We start from the raw sequence: 14911 nt of genomic DNA, 5'->3' as shown, positions 1-14911 counted from the left end.
GGCCGGAACTGGGGCTGGGGGAGCCGGGGCGGAGCGGGGCGGGGGGCGATCGGGCCCCTCCGGCCCCATCCCGGCTGCTGCCCCCCGCTCGCCCCCCCGCCAGAGAGCCTTTCCTGTCCCCCGCCCGCCCTCCGGGGCCGGCCGAGCCGCGGGGAGGGGACGGAGAGGAGGGATCGGGGTGTGCGGGCGCTTCCTGCCGCCGCCCCCGCCGGGGCAGAGCGGAGCGGAGCGGGGCGGGAGCTCGGCCCGGCCCGGCCCAGCCGAGCGGCGCTCCCGGTCCGAGCCAAACTTCCCGGGGTGCTCAGACATACACGCATATATATATATATATATATATATAAAATATATATATAATTATTTTATTTTAATTTTTTCGGCGCTTTCGGCGGGGCCCCCGGGGCGGAGCCGCCTTCGCCGCCGGGAGGGGCCGGTGCCCGCAGCGCCGGGGATGGGCTCCGCCGGGGCGCCCGCCGCTTAGACCGGCCCGGCTCGGCTCATCCCGGCCCGGCTCGGCCCGGCCCGGCCCGCTGCGCAGCATGGCCGCGGAGCTCAGCGCCGAGGAGGAGCAGGTAGGTCCCGCCGGGCTCCCCTTCCCCGGGCAGGGCTGGGCAGGACCCCGAGCGCTGCACACATCTCCCCCGCACCCCCTCCCGCCGCTCCTTTCCCGTCATTTTTTGGCCACCCCGGGCTGCAGGGCTGTTTTTTCCCAGCGGGGCGGTTCGCCCCATGGGGAAGCCCCCCACCCCACCCACCCACGCAGCCCCCCAACCTTACAGCCCCCCATCCACGCAGCTCCCCACTGCCCCGCGCTCCAGAAGCCCTTGCAGGGGGCTGCGGCGTGGGTCCCACATCCCCAAAACAGCGCGTCCCTCCTGGCAGGCCTCCCTGCCGTGGGCAGGCTGGCGTGGGGATGGTGCGTGGGGATGATGCGTGGGGATGTGTGTGCACGCGCTTCCCACGCCCCAGGCCTCCCGTGACGTCCCGGCTTCCTCCGCCGGCCTTGCGTCACCGCGGGAGGATGTTGCTGGGCTCGGGGAGCGGGGCCCGGGAGCCAGCGGGGGCACCTCGGATGGCCGGAGCAGTCCCTGGCTGTTCCCTCCTTTGTCCTCATCCCCAGGTTTGCCCACCCGGCTGAGCCGCGGCCACTGGGCTTCCCTCTGGATGGGGATGCGGAGCCTGGGAGCGGGACTGGGCGTGCTGCTGGAGGCTGCCTCTGCCCCACGGCAATGCTCGGGGCTGTCACATCGGCCACCTTGGTGGCATTTGGGGCTGCCATGCGAAGGCAAAAGGGTCCGGTTTTCCTTCCAAAATGGTTGGTTTTCCAGATGGTTGGTTGATTGGTTTTCTCCTTTAAAAATCCTTCATTTCTACAGGGAGGTTTAAGAGAGTTGGGACGGAGATCCCAAGTTCCAAAAACCCCCATGGAGGAGGCCCTCCTGCAGCCTGCGCTGGTGCTCAGGAAATGCAGGCTTTTTCCTCCTGGGAGCAGTACTGCTATCTCCAGGGTGATAAAATCCCAAGGAATGGAGGGTGTTCTTGCCCTCTGTCCCTGCAGGTGCCTGAGATTTGCTTTTCTTCTGTGTTGTGAAGGTGGCAAAGCTTCCAGCAATAGGGCTTTAGCAGAGCCTGCGGGGGCAGGGAGGGTTGGTTTGCAGCAGGAACTGTAGCTGGGCCTGTGTCCCAGCAGGGGGATCTGAGATGTTTGGTTCATGCAGGAATATTGGATGGAGAAGGTGAAGGTACGTTTGCAGTAGTGGCTCCAGGTTTGGATCATCATCCTGGGGTGGGGAAGGCTGCCTTTAGTGATGCCCTCAGTGGCTTGGAAGCCAAAATAGTGGAAGCTTCCCTCTTTTCGTGGGTGGTTTGGGCTGGGACATCCCCTTCCTGCCATCCCTCATCCTTTTCATGACCATCAGGATTTCCTCTGCTCTCCCCTGTTACTGACAGCAAGGCAGGAGAAATTCACCCCACTCCTCTCTCTGCAAGTCTTGGGACATCTGTGCCCGCTCTCTGCAGTTCCCTCCCGAGCTTATCCCAGAGGAGCCAAACCATTTTTCCTTGAGGTTTTCAGCCCAGCTGCAGTTTTCACGGATTTATCCCCCCATTCCCCGGGATGAAGAAGAAGAAGGGTAGGTTTGCTGCCTGGGGGAGGAGGGCTGGAAGAGCCCCCATGTCCCAGCAGCGGTGGCTTTGTCACCACCCAGCCGCGGCACAGCGGAGCGGGGACACGGATGACGGCAGCGCTCCAAAGACCAGCATTGTTCCAAACGCCCCACCACAGACAATTTCACTCACAGTGCTGCCAGAACAGGGCTTCTTGCTGCGGGTCTGGGTTATGGGCTTTGTTTTGGCTCCACTAGGATTGATACCTGCATAAATCCATGTGGGATAGGGGCTGGGAATAGATAATGAGACCCAGTGGAGTGCACGAAGGGGGCAGAGCTATGGTTGGTAGCGCCTGGCTCCCTGCTGTTGAATGCCAGCACTGGTAAGTTCGGGATTTGGTTTTGTTCCCAGGGAAAGCTGAAATTCATGGCTGAGCTGCCCTGCAAAGCCAGCGCTTGTTCTTGTGCATCTTCCCCCTTGCAAAAAGCCCGGCACCCTTCGTGATGGATGCTGGAAACGGGACTGTGTGAAGTGTGACGGGTTAGATGTGGAGGAAGGAGACCTGAACCACATGTTGCATCCTCTCCTCACTGCCACTGTGCCCCTTGGCCCCTCTTCCCATCATCTGAGGCCTCGCTTTCCATCATCCTGGGGTATCATTACCATCCCAGGCTGCAGTGTTGGCTCTGATCTCCATCCAAGGGCAGTGGGAGTGTAACTGGTGCTCACCTCCATCCCTGGACCATCCTGCACATGCTGGGGAAGGAGCATCTCCACTGTTATTTTGCATTTGCATCCCCAGCCCTAGGTTCTGGGGATGCCTTGGAGGAGCGGAGGTACAGCCAGGATATATTGGATAGGATGTATTTGTGGGTAGGATATATTCCTATATACACACATGTGGATGTGTGCTGTGTTAAGGCTGAAGATGGTTCCTGTATTGCCCCATTTATTTTCCCTGTGCTCTCATGGGAGTTAGGGTGCTCCTGGCTGTGAAGTGTTGGGGGAGAAACCCCTTGGATGACCTGGGCTCCTTCAGCTCATCCCACGAGAAGGGCTCACTGCCCCTGCTGAGCCTCCTGCCGCCGATAAACCCCAGCCCTTTGCTTCCTCCTGTCGGAAGTCATTAACACCAACAACCTTTTCTGGCTCAATAGCTCCCAGTAGCTCTGAATAGCTCCCAGTAACTTCGTGCCGCCGCCTGTCATCCAACACCACCGTCTGCCTGTGCTCCCTGCTCCTGGAGCCAGCCTTCAGCACTCCCTGTCCCTCCTCCTCCTCCTCGGATGACATTGCCATCCTCCACTCTAGAGAGGATGGAAGCTCCTCCATTTTGGGGTGTGCCCCCGATGAGAATGAGGCATTTTGGGAACTCCCTCCATCCTGCCTGTATCCTTTGAGCAGGATGTGGTGGAAGGCTGGGCTGTGCTGCCCCATCTCCCCTGGGACTCCTGTGTGGGACAAGGGATAAATATGCAGCAGAAAGCAAAGCTGCATCCTGGGACCCTCCTGGTCTTCCATGGCCATGTGAAACTGGTGTTATTGGGCAAGCTGGTCCATGTCCTGTAACAGGTCGAAGTGTCAGCCCTCCATGCTCTTTACCTGTGCTCCCACAGCCAGGTTCACTGATCCATGGAGGAGCTGCAGCCCCAAGAGCTGCCAGCTGCTGCCAGCGGATGGGTACCTGCTGTGCTGGTTTTGCTCTGTCTGGACAGGAGTTTGATGCCTGTAAAATGCTCCTCTTTCTCCCCCTTTCCCTTCCATGAGTGTCCTCCAGCCCCAAGGCCATTTTTCCTATCACTGTCTCCCTTTCCCACACTGGTTTTTCCCCCATCTCCATCCCCACTGCCCTTACCCCTTTTGTTGTGGAGCTCTCCTCTTCACCCCGAGGAGCTGCTGGGTTTGCTGAGCACTGTAGCTCCCACCATGAGCAGGGACGCTCCTCGGGCTCTCCTCTTCCTCCCGCCCTGTCTCACTGCATGCCCCTGGTCTCTTCCACAGGCAACCAAGCAGTTCCTGGAGGAGATCAACAAGTGGACAGGCCAGTATAATGTGTCCCCGCTCTCCTGGAATGTGGCTGTCAAGTTCCTCATGGCCCGCAAGTTCGACGTCCTGCGGGCCATCGAGCTCTTCCACTCCTACCGGGTAAGTGAGCGGGGCCAGGACCCCCCTGGGCAAGGGATTCCTGCTCTGAGGGAGATCCCTGCTCTGGAGGACTACCCTTCCCCCCGCTTTTTTTTCTTTTTCCCACTCCCATATAAGTTTTATCCAGCTGGAAAATCCTTTTTCAGCCGAGGCGGGTCACCATGGAGATCTCACTGATCCCAATCCCCTCCCCTCTGCTGAGAGCAGCTCACAAGGTGCCCTCCTGACCCGTGTATTCTGCCCATAGGGCATCTCCCCGTATATTAAGGATTTAGATCCATATATGTCCTTCCCAGCTGCTCCTCCCCGTGCTGGGGTGCATGCTGGAAAATGGGCTCGTGGAGCAGAGGTTCCCTCGGAGGGCTGGGTGCCCCATGGGGCCGTGGTGGTGGGCGGGCAGCTGGGGTGCCTGTGCCCCTTGTCATACAGGCTCCCTGCCCGCAGGAGACACGGCTGAAGGAGGGAATTGTGAAGCTGAAGCCACACGAGGAGCCGCTACGCTCAGAGCTGCTCAGCGGGAAGTTCACCATTCTGGTAGGTGGGGTGTACCCCCCCAAGTTATCCCAGCTGGGTGGCTCATCCTTGCTCCTCTCCGTGTGGGTGCTGCATAAGCCTGTTTCCTCGGCAGAGCGTGCGGGACCCCTCAGGAGCCTCTATCGCCCTGTTCACAGCCAAGCTGCACCACCCCAGCAAGAGTGTGCAGCACGTGGTGCTCCAGGCGCTCTTCTACCTGCTAGACCAAGCCGTGGAGAGGTGAGCCTGCCTCTGCTGAGGTACCCTGTCTCACACTGGTGGGTCCCTGGGGAGCCCCTTCCCTCCCAGGGTGGTCACTGCTCCCCATGGCTTCAAATTCCCTGGTTGGAACTCCAGCTGCTCTTCCCCATGGAGGCGTTCAGCCGGGGAACAAAATCCCCTGTGCCCTGAACAAGGCTCTTTTGCAGCCTCACCCTGTCTATGCCCTGGGTTCAGTTTAGGAAAGCCCCAGATTCCTGCAGGCTTTGGCTGGGGAGGAGGCAGCCCTGCTGTCAGCCAGGCGTAATGTGAGTCCTGCCAAAAATATAAAGTCGGGACATTCCCCCCCCATCCCGTCTCCCCAGCCCCCTGCTGGGCTCTTTCTGTTTTTGACCTTACCCATCATGGGTGATAACACTAAGACAGGCTTAAGGTATGAGCCAGGCTTAAATGAAGGTTGCAGGAAGAGGTGTGGTGGAGCAGCTGGAAGTGCAGACGTGAGGTTTGGGTCTGTGAGTCCTTCCGGAAGCACAGAAAGGGATTTTTAGGGGTCAGTGTGGGGCAGAGGTGCTGCTGCAGGAGTCATGTTGTGGGGTTGATGTTGCTCTTTCCTCTCTCTCAGCTTTGAGACGCAAAGGAATGGGCTGGTGTTCATCTACGACATGGCAGGGTCACAGTACACCAACTTTGAGCTGGACCTCAGCAAGAAGATCCTCAACCTGCTTAAGGTGATGTCCGGGGTGACCCCGTGTCCAGGGACAGTGCATGGGCCACTCGCACTCACTGAGAACCCAAAGACCTGTGGTTTTGGCATCAGTTTTCACCCCAGACCGTGCTGACCACGTCTTGGCTGAGGAGCACAGGCTCCAGCCCCGCAGGACCTCAGGAAGGCACTGGGAGCCTGCCAGGCTGGACCCAGCTGAGGCTGTGTGTCCCGCGGGCAGAAGAGATCAGCTGTCCCCGGGCCAGATTCCTCTCACAGCTGCTGGCAGCGCTTTTGGGAAAACAGATGCAAATTATTTTTTAATCATGCTGGCATTTGGTGCCTTCTCTGGAAAAAAACAGTAACAGTAAGTGCTGGCCAGGGTGTGTTCTCTGCACAATCCCAGTTCCTGGTCTTCACCTCTCCCCTGCGGAGACAAGCCCTCTGCCTGCCTAATTCCAAGGAAGTCATTTGTTTCCTTATTGGCGCATGGAAACAAGCACAACCGTGAGCGTGCGAGGAACGCTTTGGATGTGGCGCTGCCACCACGGGGTCCCTTTGGTGATTGCCACCTCTGCTGGGACGTGTCCCCTGCCAGCAGAGTGGATCTGACCCCCTCCTCCTGCCTGCAGGGTGCCTTCCCAGCTCGGCTCAAGAAAGTTTTCATCGTGGGAGCGCCCATGTGGTTCCGCGTGCCCTACTCCATCATCAGCCTGCTGCTGAAGGAGAAGCTGCGGGAGCGGGTGAGTGAAGACCCTCCTGGCACAGGACCCTTTGGGACAGGATGGTGGAAGCAGCTCGTGCCGCTCAGCCCCGTCGGCTGGAAGCCACTGAGCACCAGACCCAAACCCCAGTGAATCTTCTCCAACTTTCTTGGAGTCACCCCTGCCTTTCCTCTTCCTCACACAGGTGCAGATGGTGAAGATGTCGGAGCTGAAGGAACACCTGCCACGGGAATGCCTCCCCGAGTACCTCGGGGGGTCCCTCAAACTGGACCCTCTGAGCTGGAACTGCCGGTTCCTGCCCCAGCAGAATGGGCACCCCGACCCCCTGGACGAGCTCATCCTGGTGCCGCTGGCGGCCCCCAAAGATAACGGCTCCGTCCACGTCCCTGGGCCCAAGTCCATGACCCTCCAGGAGCTACTGGATCATGTCAGTCACAAGCAGAAACAGGGCATCTACGAAGAGTATGAAGATATTCGGCGCAGGAGCCCAGCCGGCACCTTTGTCTGCTCTTTGTGAGTTGGGGGAAAGATGTCAGGAGCCCCTCTTACCCCAAAAAGCTGAGTGCCCCCCCTCCCGACAGTTCTGCTACTGGATGGTGGTCCATCGGCATCTTTAGGGTGTGGTACGTTTGGTTAGCAACAGAGAAGCCCGGCCTAGGGATGGTGTGAGCCCCCTTTGTAGGTCCTGCAGCCCTCTGGGGTAGGAGGGAGCCGCAGGGAACAGCAGGGACCAGGACCTGGCCGGGATTCCACCTCCTGAGGCTTTGACCAGGTGATGGCAGCAGAGCCTAGGCTACAGGCTCCGGAGGTTTGTGCAGAGGGAGGGCATGCTGCCTTTGCCTTCCCTGCCTGGAAAACATCCCTGCTTCCCTCTCCCCTCCCTCCCAGGGCACCCTACAACCAGGAGAAGAACCGGTATGGGGATGTGCCCTGCCTGGACCAAACCCGTGTCAAGCTGGCGAAGCCATACAGTCGCCCGGAGGTGAGGCAGCCTGGGATGGAAACTCACAGTCCTGCAGGAAGCTGACACAGCCGTCCTGGACACAGGGCTCTGGAAGCCTTATCTCATCCATGCTTTTCTCCCTGCAGCTGACTGACTACATCAATGCAAGCTTCATGGATGGCTACAAGCAGAGGAACGCTTACATTGGCACTCAGGGTATGGCCCGAGCCTCTGAGAGGTTATTCTGCTCCTGATACAGCTGTGGGCTTCACCTTCCTGCCCAGTGGCAGCCACCAGCCGTGGTGGGGGACATCCCAGGAGAAGGACACTGCCCAGCAGGTCCCCCTTCTCTCTGGGTATATTTACTCCTCCCTGGGTATATTTATTTCCTTCCCATCCTCCAGCTAGGAGGGAGTGGAGCTTCTCCTGGGAGAGAGCGAGTGGATCCATCCTCCTCCATCCACGATAGCAACCCCCTCCCTTCTGCCCCTATCCCAGCCCTGGATTTGCCCCATCTGCCCAGGGATGAGCAGAGACAAGGGATCAGTGCTGAGCCCTAGGGATTCAGTGCTGGGGGGGCAATCAGTGGCAGCTCCACTAGGGCAGGTGGAGCCAAACCTGGGTCAGTCCCAACAGGCAGGGACTGTGGTTCCCTGTGGGGATGATGGGGGGCTGGTGGAGCAGCTGGGCAAAGGGGTTTGCCCAAATCCATTAGGTTTTGGGCTGAAGTGTGGGTTGTCCCTGCAGGGCCTCTGGAAAACACCTACGGTGACTTCTGGCGCATGGTGTGGGAGCAGAACGTCCTGGTGATAGTGATGACAACCCGGTGAGTGCTCATGGAGGGACACAGACCTCTTTTTCTGTGCAAAATGAGCATTATTGGTGCAGGATGAGCAGTGCTGGGCTCCGTGCAGTGATGCTGCAGCCGTGGTGCCAACCAGAGCCCCACAGCATGGGGGCATCGTATCAAGTACAGACAGTTTGGTCCCTGCGGGATTCCTGAAGGACCAAGGCTGAGTGGCATGGGACATGTCCCAAGCAGGGCAAGAAGGACATGACCAGCTTGTCCTTGTCCTGCTCTCAGGCTAGAGGAGGGAGGCAGGAGGAAGTGTGGCCAGTACTGGCCCCTGGAGAAGGATTTCCAGGTGTGCTTCGGGGCCCTGACCATCACCAACCTGGGCGTGGAGAACCTCAGCCATTACAAGAAAACCATTCTGGAGATCCACAGCTCGGAGGTGCGTGGCCACAGCTGCCTGGTGGGGGACAGCACGGGGGCACGGTGGGTCTGAGGAGGGGAGATGGTCTAATTCCCCTGCTTTCCCCAGACCAGGGAGCGGCGGCTGGTGTCCCACTTCCAGTACCTGAGCTGGCCAGATTATGGCGTTCCTTCCTCTGCTGCCACGCTCATTGACTTTTTGGGGGCTGTGAAGCAGCAGCAGAGGGTGGCTGTCAGCACCCTGGGACCTCGCTTCAAGGGTCACCCTAGGGGACCACCAGTCGTGGTCCACTGCAGCGCCGGCATCGGCAGGACAGGTAACGGGTGCAGTGGAGGTCTTGGGGGTGGTGAAATGACAAGTCCAGCTTCCCTGGGACACTTCCATCCCAGGGATCCACGGTGTGTTTGCAAGCTGGTTGAACTGGGATGCATGTCCTCACGATTTACCACAGCCATCAGACCTGGGAGAATTCTCCAGGTGCCTGTGCGAGATCAGGGTGGGGGGCTGAGAACCACCTCTCCAGTCCTCGCAAGGGGCAGTGACGGTGCGATTTGGTGGCTGATGCTGTCCCATTGTTGTCCCCAGGTACCTTTTGTGCACTGGACATCTGCCTGTCGCAGCTGCAGGACGTGGGTACTCTGAACATCTACCAGACGGTGCTACGCATGCGGACCCAGCGCGCCTTCAGCATCCAGACCCCCGAGCAGTATTACTTCTGCTACACTGCCATCCTCGAGCACGCCCAGCGTGAGGGCCTGCTGCTCGCCAACCACAACCGGGCTGCCCAGGAGAAGAGTTCGCCAGGGCACTGAGATCCCCCACCTCCCTGCAGACACCCCCTTCCCATCCTCCGGGGGCTGCCTGAGCTGCCTCGGTGCCTGCCAGGACTCAGCTGAGCTGTTGGGGCGGCGGTGCCAGAGCACCTCAGCTGTTAGCACTGCTATGGAACTGTGCCTTATTCAACCCAAACAGTAGCTGCCACTCGCCGGCACGGGAAGGGGCTCTTGCTCCTCCCCGTTGTGTTTTGGTTGGGTTTGGTTGCGTGTGGAGGTGGTTTGTCTTCTCTTCAAATTGGTTTGTTTTTTTTTATTTTATTATTTTGTTGTTGTTGGGACCACCTAAGCTGTACCTAGAGAGGGGCTTTGCAAAGTCCTAGAAAATGTATTCCCACTCCTGGGGCTGGGGGAGAGGTGTGTGCTTTGGTCTCACCTGCCACTCCCTCTGTGTGTCTGTATGTATGTGTGTATATAATATACCCCTGCTCTGCTCCCCCGGCTATTATATAGATACATATATACAAGCTCCCCTTTAGCAGCTCCCGAGAATTCTCGCTGTCCTGCCACCTCACTGCTGTGATCCCTGGAGCGGTGAGTTTGGTCCTGGCTCTGTGTTATCTTCCCCCTTGCCCTTTTTTCCCCTCATGGGCAGCACTGGGACATGGTACCCGCTCTCATGCCTGTCCCACTGGAGGCACAAGGATGCTTGGTGGTGTCCCCCCCATTTCCTTGTCTCATATTCCCCGTGGAGACAGCAGTGCTCTGCTCCCAGGAGGATCTGGAGGATTTGGGTTGTTGGAGGGGTGTGAAGCTCACAGGCATTCCCTGCCCCTTGGGGCACCGCCACAGGAGTCACTCGGTACGAGGTGATGGGGACACAGGGACCAACTGGCTCACCAGGTTGCCTGGCTTTCCCAGGCCGCCACTGGGAACCTGCAGGCCCAGCCCTGCATTGAGTCACAGGCCGGGAAAGTGCTGAGCAAGAATAAACCCCAAACCCTGGAGAGGCAATGAGCCTTAGCCCCGGCCCCCACCACCACCTGGGCCTCCCCAACTTTATACTGTAATAAGATCTTTGAATGTGTATATTCTTATTTTTTTATAATCTTGGGGGGGGGTGGTAATTTTTGTTTTGTAGTTCTTTTGGGGGGTTTTTTGGTTGTTTTTGTTTTTGTTTTTTTTATTTAACATTAACTTGATCCAAGCCAGAACCAGAAGTATTTGTAAATGTTCCTATTTTGCTCTTGTTCAGAGAAACCTTTTTGTTGTTGTTCCTTTTTTGGGGGTTGTTTTGTTTTTATTTGTATTGATATATAAATATACTACCAGTGACCAGTCCTCTTTGCTGTAATGGGGGCATTGGGCAGGAAAGGAGAAGGAGGAAGTTTAGGGCTTTGCAGAGGCTGTGATCCCCAAAAACAAGCTGGCCACATCCCTGGGGACGCACTGACTTTGAGGGGCGTGAAGCTTTGTTTGGGGCTGCTCCTGGCCTGGGTGAGGCTGAGACAGAGATAACCAGGCTGCAGGCAGCTTTCCTGGGTGGGCAGGATAGTGGCAGGAGGGAAAGCAGCACAGTGGGCTGTGCCTGGTAGCTGGCAGGGGGAGACAAGCCACCTTGCTCCGAGCTCCTGCCTCTTTTCCCAGGGCCTTGCCAAGCACCAGAGCATCAATCTCCTGTCTGGCCACCGCTGCTGCCTTTCGCTGCAGAATTTGGGGGTGAGGGCATCACCTCTCTGCTGCTGGACCTGCTCTGAGCAGGCATGTAGGGCACAAAAATTAGGGGGAATTCCCAGGCTGCCAGCCAGATCTAGCACCTTCAGATGCTAGAGCAGCAGCTGCAGCCTGAGGCTTTGGGATGAGGGAAGCAAAAAGGCAGCTAGTGCAAATGAAGCCCTAGAGTCAGTGAGAAAGCTTGTGCCCCAGAACAGGGCAGCTGGCAAGTGTGAAGAGCAGCACCTGTGTTTGCTCAGCTGGAGTCTGTCTGGGACTGGCAGAGAAAGAGGCTTTCCCTGTGCTCTGGGCATGGACTGGCTTGGCTGTGCCAAACTGGGGCCAGACGCAAGGGCTGGAAGGCTGGAAAAGAACCACAGGCAGCAGGGAATCCATCTGGAATCCCTGAATGTCCCGGTGCCCAGGGGTGCATGAGAGGTGGGTGTTCTAAGCATCCCTAGAGCTGTGCACATCCTGCCTGTGAGCAGTTCTGTTTTAGGTGCAGTGTCCCATCCTTCCAGGTATCATTTTCCACCCAGCTGTGTTCCCAGAGCAGCATCAGCCCAGGCAGTGTGACCTGCAGAGCGACTCCTCCTGCTCGGGCTGCCCTCACGTTTCCTTCAGGCACCCATTGCAGGTTGGCTCCTCCTCTGAAGGAAGGAGCACAGGGCCCTCCCTCCTTGCTGCCGAAACTTCTTCACCCAGCTGGGTTTTCTTCTTGACACACATGGAGAAAGGGGGTATTTGCAGCTGCTTGTCAGACACGTGCTGTCAGCAGCAGCTCTCTGTGGCTCAGCGGGGCTTTTGGCAAAGTGTCGGCTACAGATCTGAAAGCTGCAGGTCGTGCCAAGTGTGGCCCCGCAAATGTGCCCAGTCCCCCACAGGCTGCGAAATCCGAACCAAGCCCGCACTGTGCACACGGTAAAGGTGGTTGTGCCTTTTAGCTCAATTCCACAGTAGGCACACAGAACCAAAACTTTTCCAAGGAGACCTGTGACCTGGATGTCTGATAGGATTACTAGACAGAGGAGACGGGTGGAAATCACTGCCGCCAGTTCTAAATGGGAATGGCTTGGATATGCCACTGCCATAGACCTCAGCAGCTACCTCCCTTCAAAGAGAGATGGAGATCCCATCTGTGCCAGAGGCAGAGGAAAGGGTTGTAAGCCTTTTCCATGGAAGAACAACTCACAGACTCACCCCCTGTTCCTGACTATTCCCAGGGCTGTGTTTCTTGTCAAAACAAGCATTTTCAGTCCTCTTGCACAACACGAGGTTTTGTTTCATCCATTCCTTCTCCCTGTGCCAGCAGATCCTGCTCAGCCGAGAAATGTGGATTTCTCTGGAAATGGTCACTTCATGCAGACAGCCATAAATTACTGGAAATAAAAGCTTTGTGTTGTTTGAAGAGCAGTGGGAAAAATGGGCTGCTGAGCACAGGCAGACTGATGCCCGCAGCATCTCCCCTTCCCGGCGTGCCCCAGGGATGGGGATCAGCCACCGGGGCAAAACTCGGCAGCATGGACAACTCCAAGAATGTGAAATCCGAAGTGCTGCTTAAGTGTGGAAATGGGGATTTAAAGCCATTGCAGGGAAATCCCAAAGCGTCGCTGCTATCCCTGTGCCCACCTGTTTCATTTGGCTTTCTTGGCTGCGTGCACACCGCCTCACTAATTATGATTACTTAAGTGCTTGTAATTTTGAGTCCTGGGAGTTTGGGAAGCTTCTAACTCCGGAGCACTTAATTTCCCAGCCCTTCTCCTTCTTTGCCTCTGGTTTCCAAGGCTCAGGCTCGATCTCCAGCGGCACAACATCCCGCGAAGGCTCAAACCCCGCTGACCAGAGCCCTTCCAGCAGCTGAACCGAGCTGCAGCTCCCGGACACACAGGAGAGACCCTCCTCTGCTGTGCCTGCTTGTCCTGGCAGCACCTGGCTGCCTGCTCCCTGACCAGGCTGAGAAAGGGAAAAAGAGCTGGAAAGAAAAAAACCGAGAGATTTAAACCTCGTTTGATGCTTGAAATACGTATTTTAGCAGAAGCGTGGAGCGTGTGTGTTCGTATTTCACCCGTCCTGAGCACGCTCTGGATGCCCAGATGAGCACTAATGGGCGGTGAGGCCTGGATCCTCCAGCCTCGGTGTGGTGAACCCGGCAACTCCCTCCACAACTTTCTAAAAGGAGAAAAACACGATAATTAAACGCATTAACCTCCACCTCGCGTCTTAGCGGAGGGGAAGGCTCGCCACCCCCGCGGTGATCCGCTCCCTCCCGCCCTCCGCCGCGAGGCCTCTCCCTCACACCGCCCCCCCCGCCCCCGCCGTGGGCGGTGCGGCCGTGACGATCGGCACGGCGGGGCCAATCCGCTCCGGGGGGAGTTCCCCCTCCATTCAGGGCTGCTCGCCTGCGCGTTGAGGGTATGTAACAGCTGCTATCCCCACACACACTTTCCCAGTTTCCTCCCCCCCCCCGCTTCACGGGAATCGCTTCTCACGGGGCGGGGGGGCCGGGAAGCCGAGGGACGAGGGACGGGAAGTGCGCGCGCGCGCTCCGGATCCCGCCGGCGGGAAGCGCGCGACGTATGGCGGGGGGGGGGAGCGAGTCACTGAGTGTGTGTGTGCGGGGGGGGAGAGAGCGGCTGCCGCGCTGGCCACGCCCCCTCCCCGCCACCCCATTGGCTGCGAAGGCGGAGGGTAACGCCCCCCGCGGCGCCGCGCGCGCGCCGCCCACGCCCCCCCCCCAGTGCGTGCGTGCGTGCGTGTGTGTGTGTATGTGTGTGTGTGAGTGTGTGTGTGCGCCGTGTCCCCCCCGCACGTGTAACCGACCCGCCCCACGTGGGGCGCCGCCATCCCGGAAGTGAAGGGGTCGGGGACAAAAGGCGGGCGCTGCGCCGCCCTCCCCCTCCCCGCCCGGGCCCCGTCGCCAGCTTCCCTCTCCCGCCGCTCAGCGGCTCGGGCGGCGGGGCCGGAGGGAGGAGAGGGGGCGCCGCTCGCGCGGGCCGCGTCCGCGATGTAAACATTCCACAAAAGGGCTCCCCAGAGAGGGGGGCGTGGCCTTGCTCGTGGGAGGCGGGGCCAATCCCGCCGCGTGGGCGGGCTCCCCGCTGTGACGGCGGAGCTGCCCCGCTCGCCTATTAGCCGGCGCTTTCGACCCGCAGCCAATCGGACGGGGGAGGGGGCGGGACGGGGGCGGGGCGCGCTGCTTATACGGACATTTTTCTTCGGCGGTCGTTCCCCCCCCCCCTCCGCCCTCCCTTCCTCTCCACATCCCCTTCCTGGGGGCCGCGGCCAATAGGGGAGGTCTTGGTGGGCGGGGCCGGCGCGCCCATTGGCCGAGAGGGTGACGGGCGCTCGTCTCGCCCAACGGGCGCTCGGGGCTCCCCCCCTGCGCGAGGAGGGGCGGGATTTCCCGGGGAACAGAGAAGCGGGCAGCGCTCCGCCGCGGCGGCCGACAGACGGTTACTCCATCTTACCCCCCCCCCCCGAGCCCCCCGCCCCGCCGGGGCACCGGCGCCGCCCCCGCCCGCCCCCCCCCTCCGGGAGGAGGGGCGCGGGGACCTCCCCCCTCACCGCACCGGGGACAGCCCGCCCCCGCCGCCCGCCCGAGAGGGGCCCGCCGCCCCCGGAGCCTGAGGGAGACTCGGCCGCTGCCAGGGCCCGCTTCGAGGTAAGGGAGAGCGGGACGGCGGGGAAGGGTGGCCGCCGGGCCCGGGGCCGGCCCCCTCCGGCGATCCCTAGGGGGGGGGGCCCCTTGGCCGGGTGGGGGGGGGGGGCGGGGTGGGGGGGGGGGCCGGTCGGTGCCCGCGGCGCGGCTCCCCGGGGAGCCCCGGCCCGCGCGGGCGGCCGCGCGTCCTCCCGCC

General features: G+C 59.7%; 2 protein-coding genes across 6 annotated transcripts in view; both read left to right on the top strand.

Annotated features, from left to right (window-relative positions):
* The first annotated feature begins 215 nt into the window (after positions 1 to 215).
* On the top strand, positions 216 to 10679 carry PTPN9 (protein tyrosine phosphatase, non-receptor type 9). Of its 4 annotated transcripts, none has more exons than XM_027698066.1 (13): positions 216 to 569; positions 4108 to 4251; positions 4696 to 4785; positions 4880 to 5004; positions 5606 to 5711; positions 6319 to 6429; positions 6596 to 6924; positions 7300 to 7393; positions 7501 to 7570; positions 8102 to 8180; positions 8439 to 8589; positions 8680 to 8887; positions 9157 to 10679. In XM_027698066.1, exons 1-13 carry the CDS (start codon positions 537 to 539, stop codon positions 9381 to 9383), a joined length of 1767 nt encoding a protein of 588 aa, XP_027553867.1. In that variant the 5' UTR covers positions 216 to 536; the 3' UTR covers positions 9384 to 10679. The 4 variants fall into 4 exon arrangements, with proteins under 4 accessions (XP_027553867.1, XP_027553866.1, XP_027553868.1 ...); XM_027698065.1 differs by lacking the exon at positions 216 to 569 and adding an exon at positions 672 to 1290; XM_027698067.1 differs by lacking the exon at positions 216 to 569 and adding an exon at positions 1234 to 1312.
* Positions 10680 to 13443: 2764 nt separating this feature from the next.
* Positions 13444 to 14911, top strand: part of SIN3A (SIN3 transcription regulator family member A) — a 37139-nt gene continuing 35671 nt past the window's right edge. The window contains exon 1 of one of the 2 annotated variants that reach the window (XM_027698048.1): positions 13444 to 13469. The gene's annotated coding sequence lies outside the window, so the exon portion shown is untranslated. Of the gene's footprint in view, positions 13470 to 14501; positions 14721 to 14911 lie in introns of those variants that run through there. The other variant, XM_027698047.1, reaches the window with a different exon arrangement.

The sequence above is a fragment of the Neopelma chrysocephalum genome, unplaced genomic scaffold (assembly GCF_003984885.1).
Source record: "Neopelma chrysocephalum unplaced genomic scaffold, ASM398488v2 Primary Assembly neopelma1_124, whole genome shotgun sequence".
Classification (NCBI taxonomy): Eukaryota; Metazoa; Chordata; class Aves; order Passeriformes; family Pipridae; genus Neopelma; species Neopelma chrysocephalum.
This window is presented reverse-complemented; position numbering and strand designations above follow the sequence as displayed.